Source organism: Zalophus californianus, chromosome 11 (assembly GCF_009762305.2).
Source record: "Zalophus californianus isolate mZalCal1 chromosome 11, mZalCal1.pri.v2, whole genome shotgun sequence".
NCBI lineage: Eukaryota > Metazoa > Chordata > Mammalia > Carnivora > Otariidae > Zalophus > Zalophus californianus.
Genome location: NC_045605.1, coordinates 101,008,281 through 101,033,957, shown reverse-complemented (window position 1 = coordinate 101,033,957; position 25,677 = coordinate 101,008,281). Strand labels below are relative to the sequence as shown.

General features: G+C 39.5%; 2 protein-coding genes and 1 pseudogene across 2 annotated transcripts; all 3 read left to right on the top strand.

The window, feature by feature from the left end:
* The first annotated feature begins 938 nt into the window (after positions 1 to 938).
* On the top strand, positions 939 to 1,885 carry LOC113914698 (olfactory receptor 5B2-like). Its single transcript, XM_027580148.1, is given in 2 exon segments — positions 939 to 1,239; positions 1,242 to 1,885. Coding segments are annotated over 2 exon segments (942 nt in total). The 5' UTR covers positions 939 to 941.
* A 3,050-nt stretch (positions 1,886 to 4,935) lies between these two features.
* LOC113914704 lies at positions 4,936 to 5,880 on the top strand (annotated as a pseudogene).
* A 10,979-nt stretch (positions 5,881 to 16,859) lies between these two features.
* Positions 16,860 to 17,801, top strand: LOC113914691 (olfactory receptor 5B3-like). Its single transcript, XM_027580132.1, has one exon. It carries the CDS (start codon positions 16,863 to 16,865, stop codon positions 17,799 to 17,801), a length of 939 nt encoding a protein of 312 aa, XP_027435933.1. The 5' UTR covers positions 16,860 to 16,862.
* The last annotated feature ends 7,876 nt before the right edge of the window (positions 17,802 to 25,677 follow it).

Genomic DNA, 25,677 nt, shown 5'->3' with positions numbered 1-25,677 from the left:
AGGGAGAGATGAGCCATGAGAGACTATGGACTCTGAGAAACAAACTCAGGGTTTTAGAGGGGAGGGGCGTGGGGGGATGGGTTAGCCTGGTGATGGGTATTAAGCAGGGCACGTACTGCATGGAGCACTGGGCGTTATATGAAAACAATGAATCGTGGAACACTACATCAAAAACTAATGATGTATTGTATGGTGACTAACATAACATAATAAAATAAAAAAAATAGTTGAGGCGGAGTGTAAGTGACAAAACTTCCATTAGTAGGGGGTTTAATGATACTAGTGAAATATCCTGCTACTTCCTTATAAAAAATAAGATAGATGACACTCTACTTGAGTACATAATAATTTCATTTTGTTCACTATCAGTTGGTCTCTCATTGGAGGTAAAATAAAGAGGGGAGGTTAAGTGTGAAGTGAATCTTCTTTAAGCTACACAGGGGACTAAATGAATTAGCAAGATCAAACTGTAGTTTAACCGTTGTCCTATAATCTCATCCTTATTATCACTGGCACTTTTAGGTATGCTGTCTGTGAGGGGGATAAAAGCACACAGATTCTGATTAAGTCAAAACTGAGTTTCAAACTAAGTCAAAACTGAGTTTCAAACTTGAATCTTCTTCATACTAGCTATATAATTGTAAAATATCATATAACTTCTCAAATCCCTAATTCCTTAATGGTAAAATAAAAATACTAATAGTACCCACTGTATACAAACACACACACACACACACACACACACACACACACACACACACACACACACACACTTATATGTAAAGCCCTTAACATTAGACCAGGATTATTTTGATGTATAGATTATTAATGAAATAATGCACATGGTATTTACACATTTCAATTTCACTAGAATTTTGTTTCTTACTTTTCTCCTTTATTCTCATTGCTACAGGACATCTAATAGTTCCTAAATAACATCCATGGATAACAGCACAGAAGGGACACAGTTCCTCCTGCTGGGACTAACCCATGCCACAGAGTTGCAGATCCCACTCTTTATCATGTTCACTCTCATTTACCTAATCAATGTGGTTGGGAACCTGGGGATGATGGTGCTGATTTTCTTGGACTCCCGTCTCCACACAACCATGTACTTTTTCCTCAGTAACCTGTCTCTGGTGGACTTTTGTTACTCTACAGCCGTCTCTCCCAAGGTCATGGCTGGATTACTTATAGGAGACAAGGTCATCTCCTACAATGCATGTGCTACTCAAATGTTCTTTTTGTAGCCTTTGCCACTGTGGAAAATTATCTCTTAGCCTCAATGGCTTATGACCGCTACGTGGCCGTGTGCAAACCCCTGCATTACACCACCATCATGACGACAGGTGTGTGTGCCCCTCTGGCCATAGGCTCCTATATCTGTGGTTTTCTGAATGCCTCCTTCCATGTTGGGGACATATTCAGTCTGTCTTTATGTAATTCCAATCTGATCCATCACTTTTTCTGTGATGTGCCGGCGGTCATGGCTCTCTCTTGCTCTGGTAAACACATTGGTGAGGTGGTTCTTGTTTTTATGTCAAGCTTTAATGCCCTTTTTGCTCTTCTGGTTATATTGATTTCCTACCTATTCATATTTATAACCATCTTGAAAATGCAATCAGCTCGAGGGCACCAAAAGGCTTTATCCACCTGTGCTTCCCACCTCACTGCAGTGTCCATCTTCTATGGGACAGTCATCTTCATGTATTTACAGCCCAGCTCCAGCCATTCCATGGACACAGACAAAATGGCAGCTGTGTTTTATTCTATGGTCATCCTCATGCTGAATCCTGTGGTCTATAGCCTGAGGAACAAAGAGGTCAAGTGTGCATTCAAGAAAGTGGTAGAAAAGGCAAATTTTTCTATAGGCTTGGCCATTTAACATTACATTATGCATAATAATTTTGTTTAATTCCACTCAGACTTTGCCCATGCAATGAGCTACTTTTTAAGTCTCGTGCTGCTTTTAAATTCTTAAAGTAACAGCCTTATCTCTTCAAAAGTCTATTGTCTTGTAAAAAGAAAACATATTCAGAAATATAATACTTGAATGAGGGTGGCTAATGGGAAGCATTAGAAATTTGGGGACCCACTTGTCAAACCTGACTAGTAATATTTGATTTATTCACTTTTTGCACTTACTGTTTCTCTGCCACATGCCAATGCAAAAATATATGTCAAACAGGAGTCCAAACAAGCCCATGAACAAAGCACATATATGTGCCCCATGTAGGCACATACACACTTGCAGTGGGAAATTTGTCAGAGGGAAATGGAGTGTGCCTAGTTTTGTTTTTTTTTTTTTTATGTTATGTTAGTCACCATACAATACATCATTAGTTTTTGATGTGGTGATCCACGATCCATTGTTTTCTTATAACACCCAGTGCTCCATGCAATATGTGCCCTCCTTAATACCCATCACCGGGCTAACCCATCCCCCCACCTCCCTCCCCACTGAAACCCTCAGTTTGTTTCCTGGGGTCCATAGTCTCTCATGGTTCATCTCTCCCTCCAATTTCCCCCCCCTCATTTTTCCCTTCCTTCTCCTAATGTCCTCCATGCTATTCCTTACGTTCCACAAATAAGTGAAACCATATGATAATTGACTTTCTCTGCTTGACTTATTTCACTTAGCATAAGCTCCTCCAGTCTCATCCATGTTGATGTAAAAGTTGGGTATTCATCCTTTCTGATGGCTGAGTAATATTCCATTGTCTATATGGACCACATCTTCTTTATCCATTCATCTGTTGAAGGGCATCCCGGCTCTTTCCACAGTTTGGCTATTGTGGACCTTGCTGCTATGAACATGGAGGTGCACAGGGCCCTTCTTTTCACTACATCTGTGTCTTAGGGGTAGATACCCAGGAGTGCAATTGCTGGGTCATAGGGTAGCTCTATTTTTAATTTTTTGAGGCCCCTCCACACTGTTTTCCAAGTGGCTGTACCAACTTGCATTCCCACCAACAGCATAAGAGGGTTCCCCTTTCTCCACAACATGCCACATTCTAAGAGTGGTTATGACTGTCAGAGGTTGACAAACTTAATGACTTTAGACCCTGGGCTTGTAGAGGAAAGATTTGCAGAAGCGGGAGGACAGTGGTGGAGAATGATTAGCTGAAGAGATGTCTTTCTAAAGCCTTCAAATTCAAATTCAGAAGATTTAAGGCACTGTTCCTACACAAGAACATATCCCATAAAAAAAATTTAAATGTGGATCTCACTACCAAAACAGACCTGCAGGCTAAAGGCAGCCAACAAACCAGGACCTTTCAGCCCTTGATCTTGGTGATTCAACCATGAGATGATAGTAATGAGAGGAAGAATGAGTTTCAGAAAGGACATTCTTTGACTCATGCTAAAATATGGATTTTAAGAAAGAAATTAAGCAAAAGAATGGCTCATTTGGAATGGCTAGAACAGCCACTCAAGCTGGCAGAGGACAGACAGACTGAGGAACACTGGAGGGGACAAAATCATCAGTGGACCAAGTGTGTGAGAACAAGGAAATGAAGAGAGGCTATAAACTTCAGAACTCATCCATCCCTGAATTTCTGCACGTCACCACCCACCTTTCTCAAACAAACATAAGGGCTATCATTCCATCCTAAGGACAATACTACAGCTAACTTATATATTAGGCCATGCTAAACACCCAGCATTTTGCTCATTGTTTATAATGCCTTATCTCTTTATTTCTATAAGGAAAGAGAGAGAGAGAGAGAGAGAGAGAGCGAGGCACACCATAAGAGACTCTTAATGATGGAGAACAAACTGAGGGTTGATGGTGGAAGGTGGGTGGTGGATGGGCTAATTGGGTGATGGGTATTAAGGAGGGCACTTGTGGTAAGCACTGGGTGTTATATATAAGTGATGAATCACTAAGTTCTACACCTGAAACTAATTTTACCATATTTGTTAACTAACTAGAATTTAAATAAAAACTTGAATTAAAAAAAAAAAACTAAAAAAGAAGACAATATCTTGAGGTAGATCTCATGACAATCTTCATTTTGTGTATGGAGAAAATCAGGTCTAGGCACTGAGATTGGAACCAATACCCCTTCAATAGTCAATGATAGGGCTGATGTGCACCTCTTCCCAGAGCCCAAGCTCTACACCGGATGCTGTGCCTTGCTCTCCGAATTGCCTCTGCTGGTTGTATATGCCCTACTGCTCCAGTTACCCTACGACATCTACTCTGCTTATATGCCTCAGTTGCCTAAGTATAAAGCCCCTAACACTGATTTTGGGATGACAGAGTCAATGAGTAATTGTAAATTGAGTTAAACTCAATGTTTTAAAAATTAAAACCAGTGGACTAAAGAACAAATCTTTGGGTATAAAACTTGGTTTGGCAGTAATAATTTTATAAATTAGATACATTATTCAACCTCTGTGCCTCATAACTTAAATGGGCTTAATTACTAGTCAATCTCGTTGGGTCTTTGAGAAAAATAAATGAATACACACATACTGTCTAGAGCAGTTCTTGACACACAAGCAACATAGAAGTGTCAAAATTTACAAGCTCGTGGAACTGAAATGACAGATATATTTGATTCCAGACCTGCCATCTTGATCAAGACATTCCTTTTTCCACATCTCAGTTTACAGATTTACAAAAATTAGAAGGTGGGAGATGATCCACAAAGATCCTTTAGTTTCATCAATGTATATAGGTAATTCATTCATTAAATTTTGTTGTCAAGTTCATACTAGAGACTTGAATAATTTGGAAGTAAGAATTACTGCTATGATGAAAAAATGCACATCTATCATCTTTCTTTCTTTTTTTTCTTTCTTTCTCCTCTCTGTCTCTCTCTCTCTCTTTCTCTTCAGGTATCTGTTTCAATTACATATAAATTGCCTTTCTGTTCCTTTATTTCTCATTGCTACAGGGCTTCCTGTGATTCCCCAACAACACCCATGGAAAACAACACGGAAGTGACTGAATTCATCCTGCTGGGACCAACCAATGCCCCAGAGCTGCAGATCCCCCTTTTTATCATGTTCACCCTCATTTACCTCATCAATGTGGTTGGGAACCTGGGGATGATGATGCTAATTCTCTTGGACTCCCATCTCCACATACCCATGTACTTTTTCCTCAGTAGCCTGTCTCTGGTGGACTTTTGTTACTCTACAGCTGTCACTCCCAAGGTCATGGCTGGATTACTTATAGGAGACAAGGTCATCATCCTACAATGCATGTGTTGCTCAGATGTTCTTTTTTGTAGCCTTTGCCACTGTGAAAACCTACTTTTGGCTCCAATGGCCTATGACAGCTACACAGCCATCTGTAAACCCCTACATTACACCACCATAATGACGACCAGTGTGTGTGCACATCTTGCCATAGGCTCCTACGTTTGTGGTTTCCTAAATGCCTCCAACCCCATTTGGGACACATTCAGTCTCTCTTTCTGCATGTCCAATCTAGTCCATCACTTTTTCTGTGATGTTCCAGCAGTCATGGCTCTCCCTTGCTCTGATAGACATGTCAGTGAGCTGGTTCTTGTTGTTGCAGCAAGTTTCAATATTCTTATTGCTCTCCTCATTATCTTGATTTCCTACCTGTTCATTTTTGTCACCATCCTGAAGATGCACTCAGCTGAGGGATATCAGAAGGTCTTATCCACCTGCACTTACCACCTCACTTCAGTGTCCACTTTCGATGGGACAGCCATCTTCATGTACTCCCAGCCCAGCTCCAGCCATTCCATGGACACAGACAAAATCACATCTGTGTTCTACACTATGGTCATCCCCATGCTGAAACCCCTGGTATATAGCCTGAGGAACAAAGAAGTTAAAACTGCATTCAAGAAGGTGGTTGAGAAGGTAAAATTGTCTCTAGGATTTGCCTCTTAAATTGTAGGATCCACAATGACCTAGTTTCATTCCTCTCAGATCTCCAACATGCAATGACTCACATTTTTTTAATCAAAGTATAATTAACATTTAGTGTTATATTAGTTCAGGTGTACAAGTAATGATCCGAATTCTATACACTACTCAGTGCTCACCACAATAATTATAGGCACCATCTGTCACCAAATACCATTATTACCATCTTATTGACTATATTCCCTATGCTGTACTTTTCATTTCCATGGCTTATTTATTTTGTAACTGGAAGTTGGTAACTCTTAATTCCCTTTATCCCTTTCACCCATCCCCCCACTCAACTCACCAACTGGCAACCACAAGTTCTCTGTAATTAAGAGTCTGTTTTCTGTTTGTCACTTGTTCTCTTTGATCATTTGTTTTGTTTCTTAAATTCCACATATGACTGAACCACATGACACTTCAATGCCTGCCCTGCACCTAAATGATTGAGGCAATACCATTTCCTATTCCAAAGTCTATCATCTAAAAAAGAAAATAGTATTCCAAACATGTGATATCCAAACAAGGATGACCAAGGGGGACCTTAAGAATTTGGGGGCCTTGCTCATAATATACCTTATTAATTACATGTTATATGTACTCTAGTTTATGGCAATGCAAGCCTATATGTAAACCATGGAATACACAAACTCATGAATAGAAGCATATGCAATCCCATATGTGCACATATACATAGGAGTGGAAAATTTGTTCAAGGAGTTGGATGCAGTATGCCTAGTTTCTAATAAAAAAGTTCAAAAAATCAATTTAAGTATCGGAATATAAATTTATGTCTGTCATTTTTTTCTCTAGTTGAAAAACTATTTCAAAAGACCAAAATGAAGAAAAACATTACATAAATTTTTAAATAAAGGTGTATGCTTTTTGGGGCACATTTATTCAGAGCTACAAATGTATAATATTTCAAAGGAATTAATTTTTCTATCTTTGGTACCGTTTGGTAGAAAATGTATGGTCACAGAATAATTTTCAAAAGCAAGAAGACCAGAGTATAAGACAGCATGATCAATTTTTTTTGAAAACACGGTAATATTTATTCATGATAATAAACGTGGTTTAATGAAAGCCAGGGATGTCCAAACAGAAACTGAATCATGACACCCAATGGTCTTTTTTTTTTTTTTTACAAAAACCATGACATATGTCCCATTAATTTGCTAAATGGTATGAGTGCAGAAAAGATGAATCAAAAACACTAAAATTCTTTTAAACATACCATCTAATAATAAACATCAACCCTAGATATGGCATTCAAAAATAGTCCCTTTGCTTTAACTTCATCTGCTGAGTTTTTATTACTAGACCTTTACAAATTTCTTTAAAGCTTTAATTGTTATCGTTCATTTCAACAAAAAACTGCTAGCACTTTGGCTTGACCTTCTACAGAAGATTAAATTCTATGACATTAGTACATATGTAGTAAAATATACAAAGTCATTTGTAAATATGTGAGTCTGAAAGAGTCATCACAAATATCCAATAAACCACATGCCAAATAGGATATATATACCATGTGGTATATATAATGGTTGACTAGAACTTATGTTTGTCCCTAACAACTTCAGACTCATTTTATTTTATTTATTTTATTTTATTTTATTATGTTATGTTAGTCACCATACAATGATCAATTGATAACAAAGAAATTTTTCAATTTTTCTGTATAGGACTACCAACTCTTCAACTGTGTAAGATGAATGCATTATGATAACATTATCTGTTTTTCTCTCTGGAAGTACTACAAAATGACTAGTGCCCCTCATGCAGGGACACTTTACTTTCAGATGAGCTATGTCATGTCTTGCCACTCTCCTACTTGCTTCTTCCACTTCACTTACACTAAGTTCCCTGCTGTTCCTGGATAATCCATGCTCCCTCTTGCCTTAGGGTCTTTGTACTTGCTGCTGCCAATGCTCAGAAAGCTTCCTCACTTCCCTCAGGTCTTTGCTTAAATGTTACCATATCATAGTCTCCCCACTCCCCATGGACACTCTTCGCAACTTGCTTTATTCTTCATAGTCCTGATCACTCCTCAACTATTTCTATTTACTTTTTTGTTAGCTTGTTTATTCATTTACCTATCTACCTAGAATGTATACTGCACAAGAAGAGCAGCTTTGTCTTCTTTACTAACAGCTTCATCCCCAGTAATTAAATTATGCCCTGGTTCATACTAATTTCTCAACAGACATTTGTTAAATTAATGAATAAACTAATTGTTTGAGTCCAGCAGCAAATATACTGGAACCACTGATAATTAGAGTTGATTACCCCTTATATAATTCTTTATTTTTTTCATTATGTAATTTTTTAGAAAAGAATTTTAGAGCCTTTCATAAGATGTGGTTTTTTCAAAAAAAATATTCTTTCATTCCCCATTTACATATTCCACTTTTGGACAAATAACTTTTTGGAAACCACACTATCAAGCAGATCATATAAAACTATTTTAATTCTTTTTTTATTAGAAACCTCATTAAATGAAAAATAACACATGAAGTACATTTTATTTAGTAAATTGTAATAATACAAAATACGAGACTGCAAAATTTTCCTGATTCAATTTGCAAAATTCCTTCATAAATTACAATTATTCAATCAACTTCAATGACTCTAAACATCCATAGAAAATGTAAGCATGACAGGGGGCGCCTGGGTGGCTCAGTCAGTTAAGTGTTCAACTCTTGATTGCGGCTCAAGTCATGATCTCAGTGTTGTGAGATCGAGCCCGACATCGGGTTCCACACTGGGCATGGAGCCTGCTTGAGATTCTCTCTCTCTCTCCCTCTCTCTCTGCCCCTCCACTGCCCCACACTCACTCACTCTCTCTTTCTTCCTCTCTACAAAAAAATTAAAAGTGTAAGCATGACAATACTTTACAACAATAAACATAACCTACCTCAATGTATTAATATAATATACAATCATTGTGTATTTTATTTGACTTTTAGGTGAGCTCAATTTTATAATAAAGCTACCCAAAGGAATTTGTACGCATGTTCCTTTTCTATCTCTATAATTTTAGAAAGATTCAACCTCTCAAGACTTGCAAACCTGTGCTTGAATTTCCTAAGAGTATCATGCTGACATTGGTGGGGTTTGTGTGATACAACACAAATATCTGCTCTGAAGTCTATGAAAATGGTTTCTCTTCTGGAGCCATTTTTTAATAATTACTTTAAAAATATCTTTAAATTTGAAAATGATTTTAGATTTTCAAAATATTTGCTGGGATATTATAGACAAGTCCCACATACCTCTCACCCAGTTTCCCTAGTGTTAACATCTTACTTTATCATAATACACTAACCAAAACAAAGAAACCATCATTAATACATTACTATTCTCCAAACTTCAAGAACTCATTCAGATTATTATGTATCAACTAATGTCATTAGCTCTTAGAGGATCCAATCCAGGATCCAACCCTGCATATATTGTCTTGTCTCCTTAGTCTCCTCTGATCTGTGACAGTGTCAGACTTTCCTGGATTTTCACCACCGTAATAGTTTTGAGGAGTATTGCTCTGGTATTTTGTAGAAGGTCTTTCAATTTAGCTTTGTCTGATTTTGTTGGTCATGGTTACACAGAGGTTTAGATATTGAGAGATAGAGAGAAGTGCTATTCTTATCATATCTGATCAGGGGACACATATTACCAACATGACTTGTCACTGAGGATCTTAACCTTAATCACCCAAACGAAATATGTTTGCCAGGTGCTTCAGTGTAACGCTACCTTTTCCCCCTGCATACTGTATATTTTAGAAACTCCATTCAGGCCATACTCATGGTGGAAAGGACTACACTCTCTCTCCTAGGGCAAGGCTAAACATATTATTTAGAATTTTTCTATAAGAAAGATTTATTTATTTACTTACTTACTTACTTACAGCATGGACTTATATATGTCTGCTTTATACTTCGGGGTAAAATGTAGTCCTGTGTTATTTACTTTCTTGTTCAAATTGTTCTGTCTTTGGCCATTGGGAGCACTTTCAGTTTTACTCTTGTTTCCTTTTGATATACTCAACCCTCTTGTTTTCTGAGCTCCTCCTTACTTTCTGGAACTACAAGACACTCCAGGTTCCTCTTGTGCTATTCCTGTCCCAACCCAGTAATCAGCTCTTTCTCCAAAGGGGCCATCTTACTTCTCAGTTGTAACTCAAATGAACCCAAATCCTCCAGCCTTCTTTCCTTTAACTGGTAGATTAAATAGCAACTAGCTACAGGAGACTGAGTACCTTCCTAAATGGTTTTGAGGTGTTCTTGAGTAGGGAGTGTGTGTGTTTAAGCTTTCTTTTTGTCTCTCAGTTCCTGTTCCAAATCCCTGCTTTTGTCTCATTTGTCCATCACTTCAAGCACCACACCACCTCCTGTGCCTCTTCTTTTCCTGTCTCTACACTGCTTTTCCCCAAGGTGACCTAAACCACTCCCTCTCCTTCATTCTTCCAAAGATCCAATTACACATTAATCTTGTACTCAGACAAAATGGCGGGGAAGTGAAGCCCAGAACAACGAATTGATGCAAAGTAGGCATTCGATATAACTGATGCTCAAGTTCATGAAGCATCATCTACTGCCAAAATCTCTCTTTACCAGTCATTTCCTGAAACCTTGGCTTCCCAACGTGTTAGGCTTTGTCCATCTCTCTTCTCAAAGTTGAAAGTCTCAAAGCCTTATCTGTCTAGCTGCTCTGGGAAAAGACAACATACATTTACTCCATCATGCAGGTTGGGAAAATACCTAGAAATGATGTAAAGCAAAGAATAATCATGGACTAGATTGTAGAGTATACATTTGATGAGATTTGTGCCCCCACCATCCAGCTATAACCACTCAAAGTCACCCACCAACTTCCTATCACTGTGGCCTATTGCCAATTCTTAGTTTTGATATTTCTTAACCTAACAGCGGCTCTGACACATCCATTCCCTCTAGATGCATTTCTCATCATTTGGTTTCTAGGACACCACCCACCTCCACTGGCTATTCATCTCTCTGACCTTGTATTGAGAAAGTTCCAGGCCTTGGAAGTTCAGATTCAGTTACTAACTGTGTGGCAGTATCCTGACTTTCCTCTGAAAACATTATTTCTTTTTCCAGAGTATTGAGATTTCAGCTAAGTACATTGCCTTTCAGCTAGAGATAGAATTTTGAAGTTGGTTTATCCAGTTGTTTTTTGTGGCCTTATGACTGAATTCTTGCCAATGGAATGTACTCAGAAGTAATGCATACAGCTGCTATATCACTTTCTTGAAAAGAAATTATTTATCCTTCACTCACCTCTTTCTCTTCTCCTCAGGTAGAATAGTTATGATGAGGACAGACTTTCAACCCTCGAGGAGATGGTAGAGAGAGACTATGTGCACTGAACCTGGCTCCAGAATGACCAGGACACACCAGCTGTACAGATAGTTCTTACAGAAGTTCATTAACTTCCACTATTTGAGAACAAATTGCTGTCTTATTTAAGCCACTGTATTTTGGCTTTCTCAGTTACAGCAGTTTGACCAGATTTCTAATTGTGCTAGATTAACTATGGGTACAAATTCTTTGCAGCTGTTTTCCTCAAGAGGTGGAGTCATTCTTCATGCTTGATTCATACTTGAATCTGGGCAGCCCTTTGACATCATTGATTAATATAATGTGGCAGGAAAAAAAATGTTGTAAGAGTTAAGAGTCTAGATTTCATGAAACCATTAAATTGTACTTTCATACTGAAAATATTATATAAGAAATCTGGTGCATCCTCTGGAGGATGAAAGACCTTGTAGAGAAGAGGTAGAGAGTAACCTGAATCAACAGTTGGAAATTTAAGTTCATCTCAAACCTTTCAGCCCAGCTGAACATGCAGAAGATATGCAACCTCATGAGTGAGCCATGTGAAATCAGCAGAGTAACTGTCCCTGTCCGGAGCACATACTTAGAATGGCAATGAAGATGAACAGATAAGAGGTCAAGATTACTACAGGGGCAAAACAGACATTGAAATCTACAAAGATATAGAACACAATCTTCTTTATGTAGACATGAGAGCAGGAAAGAGCTAGGATTGGGGGGGTTACCACAGAAAAGGGGTGGACCACATTAGAATGGCAGAAGGAGAGGCAGAAGGGGAATCCGGTGAGGACGACAGATTCAACAAAGTCCTATCACCATTTTTGCACACATTTGCTGGTGGTCAGAGTGGTGGTGTAATGTAAGGGCTTACACAACTGCATGCTGATCATAAGTCATGACGGCAACCAGGAAAGTCTCTACACAAATGTTTAGATCAGCTTTATTTATAATGACCAAACACTAGATGCAATACAAATGTTCTTCAACTGAGAATAGGACAAACAATCAGTAACAACTGTTAAGTGAAATACTACTCTGCAGTAAAAATATTCCACCCTGACACAGGAAACAATATGGATGGGCCTCAGATGCTAAGTGAAAGATTACAGACTCAAAGAGTACATATTCTTTTTCTTTTAATGTTGTTAGCCACTGTATAGTACATCATTAGTTTATGATGCAGTGTTCAACGATTCATCAGTTACATATAACACCCAGTGCTCATCACAGCACATGCCCTCCTCACTACCCATTACCCTTTACCCCCCTCCCCTCCCCTCTGAAACCCTCAGATTGTTTCCTGGGGTCCATAGTCTCTCATGGTTGGTCTGTTCAACAAAGAGTACATGTTCTAGGATTACAGTTAAGGACACTGTTGGAAACGCAAATTTATTTGGACAAACCAGTGTATTGGTTGCCAGGGACAGTGGATTGGAGAATGGGTTTGTCAGAAGAGGTTTGCATGAAGTTTTTTAGGTGACAGTGCTTCTGGACATAAATTTGACAAAATCTTACAACTGTCCGCTGGGATTGTGGATACTATTATATGGAAATTACACTTAATTATAAACTAACAAAAATCACAAGAAATAACAAGTAATACAAAAACATGTGTGTTCAACGAAATAACCAGAATGGACCCCACAGGCAGTTTAATTGCCTCTATCCTGGGAAAGGGGGATGAGGTGCTGGAAATGTTCTCCCAGGGGAAATTCCCAGAGAGCTCTGTGTCTCTATAATTCTCTCCACGTCCCCATGCACTAGCCATTGAAATCCCAATATGGCTCCACATGCCACCATTGTAGAGACACTAGTCTACATGCTGAACCCATTTGGGGATCATTTATTCATTTGAATGTTAATATTTGCTAGTGCATGGAGGCCTTATCTCAGGATTTGCTATGAGCCCCCATTCATATTCAGGGGAAATGCCCCAAGATAAAAATTATATTCATTGACTTAAAAATGATAACTTCTTATGGAGATGTTTTACAGACCCTCCCTTGCTTCTTATTCACAGACAAAAGTATGTGAATTATGTAAGAGGTAAACTTATCATCTTTATTTTACAAATAAGGAGGAGATAAGTGATCCCTATAAGGACACAGAAGGAAAGCATGGTAAGTACAGAAACTGAACCATGTTAATGGTCTTTTTTCCATTTTCACCTGCCTTAGAGACCTTATGACCATGTCCTAAGAGTAGTATTTATGCATTATTCTGCAGCTGAGATTCTGATTCAGACCCACTACTCAGAATCAGCTCTTCCTGCTCTCCCAGCAGACAGGTAAGCATCCATATTCTGTAAACATTTTTGTAAAGATTTTATTTATTTATTTGACAGAGTGAGACACAGCGAGAGAGGGAACACAAGCAGGGGGAGTGGGAGAGGGAGAAGCAGGCTCTCTGCTGAGCAGGGAGCCCACTGCAGGGCTTGATCCCAGGACCCTGGGATCACGACCTGAGCTGAAGGCAGATGCTTAATGACCAAGTCACCCAGGCACCCCATTCTGTAAACATTTTTAATGAGAAGTGTAATCCATGCAAAAGTGATGGGGCAGCTCCGTCTATTTCAAGTTCTTTGAGGACAGAAAAAGGTATTTTCAATGTTTTTCCAAAATACTGAGGTGAGACTGGGGTGTAAATGTCAAAATTTCCATCAGAAGGGAGCTTACTACGGATACTTATGAAACTTCATTCTACTTTCCTGAAGATATGAACAAAATAGCCACAGATGATTCTGTAATTGATCAAGAGGTGATTTCATCCTGTTCATGAAATGCTGGCTTCTCATTGGACATAAACAAGCAAAACAAACAGACAAGTAACTGCAAAAGTGAAATAATCTTTAATTACAAAATCTCTAATATGATTTAACAAGATCTAAATAGCATTTTATTTTATTTTTTTAAGATTTTATTTATTTATTTGACAGAGAGAGACACAGCCAGAGAGGGAACACAAGCAGGGGGAGTGGGAGAGGGAGAAGCAGGCTTCCCGTGGAGCAAGGAGCCCGATGTAGGACTCGATCCCAGGACCCTGGGATCATGACCTGAGCCGAAGGCAGACACTTAACAACTGAGCCACCCAGGTGCCTCCAAATGGCATTTTAAAGTTTCCCTTATAATCTCAGGCTTATTGTTACCAGCACATCCATACATGGTGACACTGAATGTCTAAAAGCAGAGTCTTTTGATTACCCAGAAAGTGGATTTAACTCTTGAATCTTGACTCTTTCCCAAGCTAGCTGTGTAATTTTAGAACATCTCAAATCCTCATGTTCAACAAAGGTGAATGAGGAGTAATAATACTACGTACTGTATACACATATACAGATTGACATATAAAGACTTTCTTGTTGCTTATAGAACATAGACTAGGCTCCAAGTGGACGTGTATGTTAAGGTTGGCAAACAATGTCGTCATGGGACAGGCTTGTACAGGGAAGTTGCCAAAGTTTAGGAGAAAGATGTTAATAGTTAGCAGAAGAGGGATACCCTTCCAAGACTTCAAATGCAAGTGAACAGATAGATTTACAGTACTGTTCTAAGGAAGAACAGATTCAAATAAGTATTTTATAACATGGAACTTACCACTAAAACAGATCAGCAAGCTGAAGAAACTCTTGATCTCTGATTCTGCTGTGAGATGGTGGTCATGAGAGAAAGAATGAGTTACCCTGGGGTGGGGTGGGGGGCTGTCATCCAAGCTAAGGTATAGATTTCAAGGAAGAAATTAAGCAAAAGAAGGCCTGCATGGACCTGTTGGGGAAGCCAATTGCATGGTGAAATGAAAACAGACTGAGAAATCCTGGAGATCACAGAAAATCTCCAAGGCCCTTGTGTGTGAGAAAAGGCAAATTGAAGAGACTCTAAGACCTCATACATCACACACACCTGAAGCCCTACAGGGTGTGACCCATTTTTCCCAAAGCAAGGTAAATACAATCATTCCATTCTAAAAATAATATTATAGCTCATCAGACTGTGCTAATCACCCAGATTTTTTAAACATTACCTTATTTAAGTCCCATACCAATGCTATAATATAGGTCTCATTACTGTCTTACATTTTTTGCAGATGGAAATAAGAGGTTCAGATAAGTTAGGTTAGTATTAATGACTCCTCAAAAGTAAATGGTGGTAGGGCTGCTATATACTTCATCCTGGAGCCTAAGCTCTCCATCCGGTACTGTGCCTTCCCATCAGATTGCCACTGCTGGCTATCCTGCTGCCTATTGCTCCACTGCCCCACCACATCTACTATGCATGTATCTCTTGGATACTTCACTAGGAAACCTCAATGAATTTGGGCCAATGGAGACAATGAACAATTGTACTGAGTTAAATTCAATTTGATTCAAATATAATTTAGACTATCACCTTAGGAACCACTCAGTGTATGCTCAAAGGTTGGCTTGGGCCCAAGCATCGCTTGTCAATTAATATTCATTTGAAATATAAAAAATTATTCAATCTCTGGGCATCATAATTTACTTTCTTTTCATCTTTTTAAAAGATTTTTAAAAGTAACCTTATACTCATTGTGGGGCTCAAACTCACAACCCCAAGAGCAAGAGTTGCAGGCTGTACCAACTGAGTTGACCAGGTACCCCTCTGTATTTCATAATTTAAATGAACATAATTACAAATCAAACTCACAATGTTCTTGAGAGGATGTGATAAATATACAAATCTTCTTGTACTTACAATGAGGTTATGTCCCTAGAAACCCATTGTACACTGAAAATATCGTAAGATGAAAATTCATTTACTACATATGACCTACTGAACATCATAGCTTAGCCTCTCCTATCTTAAGCATGCTTCAGCACTTACCATTAGTGTACAGTTGGGCAAAAATCATCTCACACAAAGCCAACTTGATAATAAAGCATTGAATATCTCAAGAATTTGTTGAATACAGTACTGAAAGTGAAACACAGAATGGCTGACCTTGTACAGGATGGTTGTAAAGGTATCAGTTGTTGACCCTCATGATCACCTGGATGACCTGGATCTGTGGCTCACTGCCCCTGCCCAGCACCAGGAGAGAGGATTGCATCTGCTATCGCTAACCTGGAAAAAGATCCAAATTCAAAATTTGAGGTATGGTTTCTACTGCATGTGTATCACTTTTGCACCATCATCAAGTTGAAAAATCACTAAGTCAAATCAACGTAAGTTGGGGACGGTCTGTACACCTACAGTGCCTACAGCAGTTCCTGGCAAGTCAGCAACATGCAAGTATCTGCTTTTACTAGACTTGGGAAAAGAGAACTGCCAGACGTATTCCTTCTGGACAAGCCATCTTGATCAAGTTAGTTAATTTTCTATATCTCAGTTTATAAATTTATAAAATTTTAGAATTGAGGAGATGCTCCATACTTCAGAGTCAACAGTTTGTAAATCTATATGTAATTTTTACACTAACTTTTGGTGTCAAGCTAATGATTTATCCAGAGAATTTTGAAATACAGTCTTGCTCTAATGAAATACTGCATGCTGTATGTACACTTTTCAGGATAAGTTTCTTTGTTTATCACCCATTTCTTTATTTCTTTCTTCTTATAGCCATAGAGCATTTGTGGTTCTCAACTTGATGGATAACAGGGCAGAAGTGACACAGTGCCTCCTGCTGGGGCTAACCAATGACCCGGAACTGCAGCTTCCCTTATTCATAATGTTCATCTTCATCTACCTCATCACTCTGGTTGGGAATTTGGTGATTATCATGTTGATTCTGTTGGACTCCCATCTCCACACCCCCATGTACTTTTTCCTCAGTAATCTGTCTCTGGTGGACTTTTGTTACTCTACGGCTGTCACTCCCAAAGTGATAGCTAGGTTACTTGTGGGAGACAAGGTCATCTCCTACAATGCATGTGCTGCTCAGATGTTCTTTTTTGCAGCCTTCGTCACTGTGGAAAATTATCTCTTGGCCTCAGTGGCCTATGACCGCTATGCAGCAGTGTGCAAACCCCTCCATTACACCACCACCATGATGACAAGTGTGTGTGCTCGTCTGGCCATAAGTTCCTACATTTATGGTTTCCTAAATGCCTCTATCCACACTGGAGACACATTTAGTCTCTCTTTCTGTATGAACAATGTAGTCCATCACTTTTTCTGTGATGTTCCAGCAGTCATGGTTCTTTCTTGCTCTGATAGACATGTCAGTGAGCTGGTTCTTGTTTATGTAGTGAGCTTCAACATCTTTTTTGCTCTCTTGGTTATCTTGATTTCCTACATATTCATATTTATCACAATCCTGAAGATGCACTCATCTTCAGGATATCAGGAGGCTATATCCACCTGCGCCTCCCACCTCACTGCACTGTCCATCTTCTATGGGACAGTCATCTTCATGTATTTACAGCCCAGCTCCAGTCATTCCATGGACACAGACAAAATGGCATCCGTGTTCTACACTATGGTCATCCCCATGCTGAACCCTGTGGTCTACAGTATGAGGAACAAGGAGGTCAAGAATGCATTCATGAAGATTGTTTTAGAGTCAAAATTTTCTCTAGGATTGTGATTTTAACATTGTATAATGTGCACTAATCTAGTTACAATAAGGCCGTAGTGAAATTAAGCTCCTGATGTGGTATCCTAACTTATTCAAAAGTCTCTTGTCCTGAAAACAAACAAACATTATGTGTAAAACTACAAGCCTGAACAAGAACGGCTAAGATGGGGCTTAATTGTCAAAAACTTTGCTCAGGTAATGGGTTTATTCACTTATGCTACATGCATTTTTTTCTACCACATCAATGCAGAGACACATAAAATAGGGGCACAAATGAGACCATGAACAGAAGTGCATGCATGTGCCCATGAGGATACATACACACTGGAGTAGGAAATTTTCCAGAAGTAAGTGGAATATTGATAGTTTTTAATAATAATAATATTTAAATATCTAATTCATGTATTAGAATAGAAATTTATGTCTAATATTTTTCACCTTTAGTTGAATTCCATTCTAAGAGTCCTAACTTCAGAATGAAAATAATATACTATTCCCTGAAACAAATACATTATATGTTAATAAAAATTTTTTAAAAATAAAATAATATACTATTAAATGAAAGGATCTAATTTTAGGGGGCTCATTTTATTGAGAGATACATACATATAACATCTTAAGTGAATTAATATTTCTGTCTTAACCGAGTCCTTACATAGAACTAACATGCTCATATTATAGTCTTCAAAAGGTAAAAAACAGGGGGCGGAGCAAGATGGCGGAGGAGTAGGAGACCTGGATTTCGTCTGGTCTCAGGAATTCAGCTGAATAGGGATCAAACCATTCTGAACACCTACGAACTCAACAGGAGACCGAAGAAGAGAGTAGCAACAACTCTCTGAACAGAGAAGCGACCACTTTCTGGAAGGTAGGACGTGCGGAGAAGTGAATACGAGGCGATATTCGGGAGGATAGACGGCGGGGGAGGGGCCTCCGGCGGCCGCTTCTGGCAAGTGCTAGAGCCGCGGAGCACAAAATCGGACCTTTTAGAAGCCGGCTCCGCTGAGGGACGTCGCTGCAGTGGCTAAGCGGGGGGTGGAACCCTCGCGGGACAGTGTGGTCTCAGGACCCTCGGGGTCACAGAAAGACCGGGAGTGCCTGAGTGCGCCAGAGCTCCCAGGTATCGGAGCGGGGAAGCCGGCTGCAGAGACGGAGCCGAGGCGCGGGCTCTCAGCTCGGGGTGGCCATAAACTGTGATCCGCGGCACAGTCGGGCCACTGCTCCTCCAGCAGGGACCCAACAAGCGGCAGATCCGGAGAGACTCCCCTTCCTCCCCCGGGAGGAGCGGCGCGGGAGGGCACCGCAGGGATCTGCTGGGTTTGGAGACTCCACACGGGGTCGGGTGCCAGAGATAGAAACGCTCGGTCACAGGCCGGGTGAGCACGGAGAGCGGCCGGAGACCGGGGAGACGGGAGTGACTGCTTTTCTCTGGGGGCGCACTGAGGAGCGGGGCCCCGAGTTCTCAGCTCCTCCGAGTGGAGATTGGGAGGCCACCATTTTCGCCCTGGTCCTCCAAAGCTGTGCCGAGAGCTTGCAGGGAACCAAAGCTCCTGAGAGCAAACCCGAGCCGCTTGCTTAGCCCCGACTCACAAGGGCGGGGCAATTCCGCCTCCGGCAAAGACACTTGGGAACCATGGCAACAGGCCCCTCCCCCAGAAGACCAGCACGAACAGCCAGCAAGCCAAGACCAAGTTTACCGATCAAGGAGAACGGGAGAACTCCAGCGCTAGGGGAATACTGCACATAGAATTCATGGCTTGTTTTTACCATGATTCATTAGTTTATCAAAGTTAATTTTTTTAAATGGTTTTTTTAATTTTTCTTTTCCCCTTTTTCAAGCAACATCTTATCAATCCCTTTTTTTAAAAAAAACATTTTTTATTTTTCATTTTTAGAGTCATATTTTATCCCTTCATAGTAGTTCCCCTTATTCTTCGCATATATATATATATATATAATTGTTCTCTTTTTAAAATTTTGAGATACAGTTTCTTCTAACAGATCAAAATATACCCTAAATCACTAGTGTATGGCTTTGTTCTAGTCTGCTGCCTGATCACATTCTCTCCCTTTTTTTTCTTTTTCTTTTTTTTTTAAATCTTCCTTCTTTTTTCAAACAACTTTTTATCGTATCAATTCCTTTTATAAAATCTTTTATAATTTTCATCTTTACACTCATCTTCCATCCCTTCATTGTATCAACCCTTATTTTGTACATATGTAAGTCTTTCTTCCTTTAAAATTTTAGGAGGCACTTTTTTCTAACAGACCAAAATACGCCCAAAATCTAGTGTGTGGCACTGATCTATGCACTAGCCTGATCATATTTGATCATATTCGGTTTTTTTCATATTGTTCTGTTTTTCTATTTATCTTTATCTTTTTCTTTTCTTTCTTTTCTCTTTCTTTTTTCTTTCTTTCCCTTTCTTTTCCCCTGGTTTCAGGTCTTTCCTGATTTGTATAGAGAATATTTGCTGGGGATGTTGTTAACCTTTTAGCATTTTGTTCTCTCATTCATCTATTCTCCTCTGAACAAAATGACAAGACGAAAAAGTCACCTCAGCAAAAAGAACAAGAGATAGTACCGTCAGCCAGGGACCTACTCAATATGGACATTAGTACGATGTCGGACCTAGAGTTCAGAATCATGACTTTAAAGATACTAGCTGGGCTTGAAAAAAGCGTGGAAGTTATTAGAGAAACCCTTTCTGGAGAAATAAAAGAACTAAAATCTAACCAAGTCGAAATCAAAAAGGCTGTTAATGAGGTGCAGTCAAAAATGGGGGCACTAACTGCTAGGATAAATGAGGCAGAAGAGAGAATCAGTGATATAGAAGACCAAATGATGGAAAATAAAGAGGCTGAGAAAAAGAGAAAGAAACAACTACAGGATCACGAGGGCAGAAGTCGAGAGATAAGCAATACGATAAGATGAAACAACATTAGAATAATTGGGATCCCAGAAGAAGAAGAAAGAGAGAGAGGGGCAGAAGGTATATTGGAGCAAATAATAGCAGAGAACTTCCCTAATGTGGGGAAGGAAACAGGTATCAAAATCCAGGACGCACAGAGAACCCCTCTCAAAATCAATAAAAAAAGGTCAACACCCCGACATCTAATAGTAAAACTTACGAGTCGCAGAGACAAAGAGAAAATCCTGAAAGCAGCTCGGGAGAAGAGATATGTAACCTACAATGGTAGAAATATTAGATTGGCAACAGACCTATCCACAGAGACCTGGCAGGCCAGAAAGGACTGGCATGAGATCTTCAGAGCCCTAAACGAGAAAAATATGCAGCCAAGAATACTATATCCAGCTAGGCTCTCATTGAAAATTGAAGGAGAGATGAAAAGCTTCCAGGACAAACAAAAACTAAAGGACTTTGCAAACATGAAACCAGCCCTCCAAGAAATATTGAAAGGGGTCCTCTAAGCCAAGAGAGAGCCTAAAAGCAGCATAGATCAGAAAGGAACAGAGACAATATACAGTAACAGTCACCTTACAGGCAATACAATGGCACTAAATTCATACCTTTCAATAGTTACCCTGAATGTAAATGGGCTAAATGCCCCAATCAAAAGACACAGGCTATCAGACTGGATTAAAAAACAAGACCCATCAATATGCTGTCTGAAAGAGACTCATTTTAGACCCAAAGACACCTCCAGATTGAAAGTGAGGGGGTGGAAAACCATTTACCATGCTAACAGACACCAAAAGAAAGCTGGGGTGGCAATCCTTATATCAAACAAATTAGATTTTAAAACAAAGACTGTAATAAGAGATGAGGAAGGACACTATATCCTACTTAAAGGGTCTATCCAACAAGAAGATCTAACAATTGTAAATATCTATGCCCCTAACATGGGAGCAGCCAATTATATAAGGCAATTAATACCAAAAGCGAAGAAACACATTGACAACAATACAATAATTGGGGGACTTTAACACTCCCCTGACTGAAATGGACAGATCATCTAAGCAAAAGATCAACAAGGAAATAAAGACTTTAAATGACACACTGGACCAAATGGACTTCACAGACATATTCAGAACATTCCATCCCAAAGCAACGGAATACACATTCTTCTCTAGTGCCCATGGAACATTCTCCAGAATTGATCGCATCCTAGGTCACAAATCAGGTCTCAGCCGGTACCAAAAGATTGGGATTATTCCCTGCATATTTTCAGACCACAATGCTTTGAAACTAGAACTCAATCACAAGAGGAAAGTCAGAAAGAACTCAAATACATGGAGGCTAAAGAGCATCCTACTAAAGAATGAATGGGTCAACCAGGAAATTAAAGAAGAATTAAAAAAATTCATGGGAACCAATGAAAATGAAAACAAAACTGTTCAAAATCTTTGGGATACAGCAAAGGCAGTCCTGAGAGGAAAGTATATAGCAATACAAGCCCCATTCTCAAGAAACAAGAAAGGTCTCATATACACAACCTAACCCTACACCTAAAGGAGCTGGAGAAAGAACAGCAAATAAAGCCTAAACCCAGCAGAAGAAGAGAAATAATAAAGATCAGAGCAGAAATCAATGAAATAGAAAACAAAAGAACAGTAGAACAGATCAACAAAACTAGGAGCTGGTTCTTTGAAAGAATTAACAAGATTGTTAAACCCCTGGCCAGACTTATCAAAAAGAAAAGAGAAATGACCCAAATCAACAAAATCATGAATGAAAGAGGAGAGATCACAACCCACAACAAAGAAATACAAACAATTATAAGAACATATTATGAGCAACTCTATGCCAGCAAATTAGATAACCTGGAAGAAATGGGTGCATTCCTAGAGATGTATCAACTACCAAAATTGAACCAGCAAGAAATAGAAAACCTGAACAGACCTATAACCACTAAGGAAATTGAAGCAGTCATCAAAAATCTCCCAACAAACAAGCCCAGGGCCAGATGGCTTCCCAGGGGAATTCTATCAGATATTTAAAGAAGAATTAATACCTATTCTTCTGAAACTGTTCCAAAAAATAGAAATGGAAGGAAAACTTCGAAACTCATTTTATTAGGCCACCATTACCTTGATCCCCAAACCAAACAAAGACCCCATCAAAAAGGAGAATTACAGACCAATATCCTTGATGAAGATGGATGCAAAAATTCTCACCAAGATACTAGCCAATAGGATCCAACAGTACATTAAAAGGGTTATTCACCACGACCAAGTGAGATTTATCCCTGGGCTGCAAGGCTGGTTCAACATCCGCAAATCAATCAACGTGATACAATACATTAACCAAAGAAAGAACAAGAATCATATGATCCTCTCAATAGATGCAGAAAAAGCATTTGACAAAGTACAGCATCCTTTCTTGATCAAAACTCTTCAGAGTATAGGGATAGAGGGTACATACCTCAACATCATAAAAGCCATCTATGAAAAACCTACAGCGAATATCATTCTCAATGGGGAAAAGCTGAGAGCTTTTCCCCTAAGGTCAGGAACGCGGCAGGGATGTCCACTCTCACCACTGCTATTCAACATAGTATTAGAAGTCCTAGCCACAGCAATCAGACAACAAAAAAAATCAAAGGCATCCAAATCGGCAAAGAAGAAGGCAAACTCTCACTCTTTGCAGATGATATGATACTGTATGTGGAAAACCCAAAGGACTCCACCCCCAAACTGCTAGAACTCATACAGGAATTCAGTCAAGTAGCAGGCTATAAAATCAATGCACAGAAATCGGTGGCATTCCTATATACCAACAAAAAGACAGAAGAGAGACAAATCAAGGAGTCGATCCCATTTACAATTGCACCCAAAACCATAAGATACCTAGGAATAAATTTAACCAAAGAGGCAAAGGGTCTGTACTCAGAAAACTATAAAATACTCAGGAAAGAAATTGAAGAAGACACAAAGAAATGGAAAAACGTTCCATGCTCATGGATTGGAAGAACATTGTGAAGATGTCAATGCTACCTAGAGCAGTCTACACATTCAATGCAATCCCCATCAAAATACCATCCACCTTTTTCAAAGAAATGGAACAAATAATCCTAAAATTTGTATGGAACCAGAAGAGACCCCGAATAGCCAGAGGAATCTTGAAAAAGAAAAGCAAAGCTGGCGGCATCACAATTCTGGACTTCCAGCTCTATTACAAAGCTGTCATCATCAAGACAGTATGGTACTGGCACAAAAACAGACACATAGATCAATGGAACAGAATCGAGAGCCCAGAAATGGACCCTCAACTCTATGGTCAACTAATCTTCGACAAAGCAGAAAAGAATGTCCAACGGAAAAAAGTCTCTTCAACAAATGGTGTTGGGAAAATTGGACAGCCACATGCAGAAGAATGAACCTGGACCATTTCCTTACACCACACACAAAAATAGACTCCAAATGGTTGAAAGACCTAAACGTGAGACCGGAGTCCATCAAAATCCTAAAGGAGAACACAGGTAGCAACCTCTTCGACCTCAGCCGCAGCAACTTCTTCCTAGAAACATCACCAAAGGCAAGGGAAGCAAGGGCAAAAACGAACTATTGGGATTTCAAGATAAAAAGCTTTTGCACAGCAAAAGAAACAGTCCACAAAACCAAAAGACAACCGACAGAATGGGAGAAAATAGTTGCAAATGACATATCAGATAAAGGGCTAGTATCCAAAATCTATAAAGAACTTATCCAACTCAACACCCAAAGAACAAATGATCCAATCAAGAAATGGGCAGAAGACATGAACAGACATTTTTCCAGAGAAGACATCCAAATGGCCAACAGACACGTGAAAATGTGCTCAACATCGCTCGGCATCGGGGAAATCCAAATCAAAACCTCAATGAGATAGCACCACACACCAGTCAGAATGGCTAAAATTAACAAGTCAGGAAACGACAGATGTTGGCGGGGATGTGGAGAAAGGGGAACCCTCCTACACTGTCGGTGGGAATGCAAGCTGGTGTAACCACTCTGGAAAACAGTATGGAGGTTCCTCAAAAAGTTGAAAAGAGAGCTACCCTACGATCCAGCAATGGCACTACTGGGTATTTACCACAAAGATACAAATGTAGGGATCCGAAGGGGTACGTGCACCCCGATGTTTATCACAGCAATGTCCACAATAGCCAAACTGTGGAAAGAGCCAAGATGTCCATCGACAGATGAATGGATAAAGAAGAGGTGGTATATATACATAATGGAATATTATGCAGCCATCAAAAGGAATGAGATCTTGCCATTTGCAACGACGTGGATGGAACTGGAGGGTGTTATGCTGAGTGAAATATGTCAATCAGAGAAAGACATGTATCCTATGACCTCACGGATATGAGGAATTCTTAATCTCAGGAAACAAACTGAGTGTTGCTGGAGTGGTGGGGGGTGGGAGGGATGGGGTGGCTGGGTGATAGACATTGGGGAGGGTATGTGCTATGGTGAGCGCTGTGAATTGTGCAAGACTGTTGAATCACAGATCTGTACTTCTGAAACAAATAATACAACATATGTTAAGAAAAAAGAAAAAGAAGAAGATAACAGGAGGGGAAGAATGAAGAGGAGTAAGTCGGAGGGGTAGACGAACCAGGAGAGATGATGGACTCTGAAAAACAAACTGAGGGTTCTAGAGGGGAGGCGGGTGGGGGGATGGGTTAGTCTGGTGATGGGTATTAAAGAGGGCACATTCTGCGTGGAGCACTGGGTGTTATGCACAAACAATGAATCATGGAACACTACATCAAGAACTAATGATGTAATGTATGGTGATTAACATAACAATAAAAAAGGCAAAAAGCAGCCAGAGTAGGAGAAAATAGAAGAAGACTAAAACTATTTTTCAATTTCTTCAGATATTATTACCAATTCTCACACTACTAAAAAATTCATCGAAAACCAGTAATGTAC

Coding starts and splice junctions, on each gene's coding strand:
- LOC113914691 (XM_027580132.1), top strand. CDS start 16,863: ATGGATAACAGGGCAGAAGTGACACAGTGCCTCCTGCTGGGGCTAACC.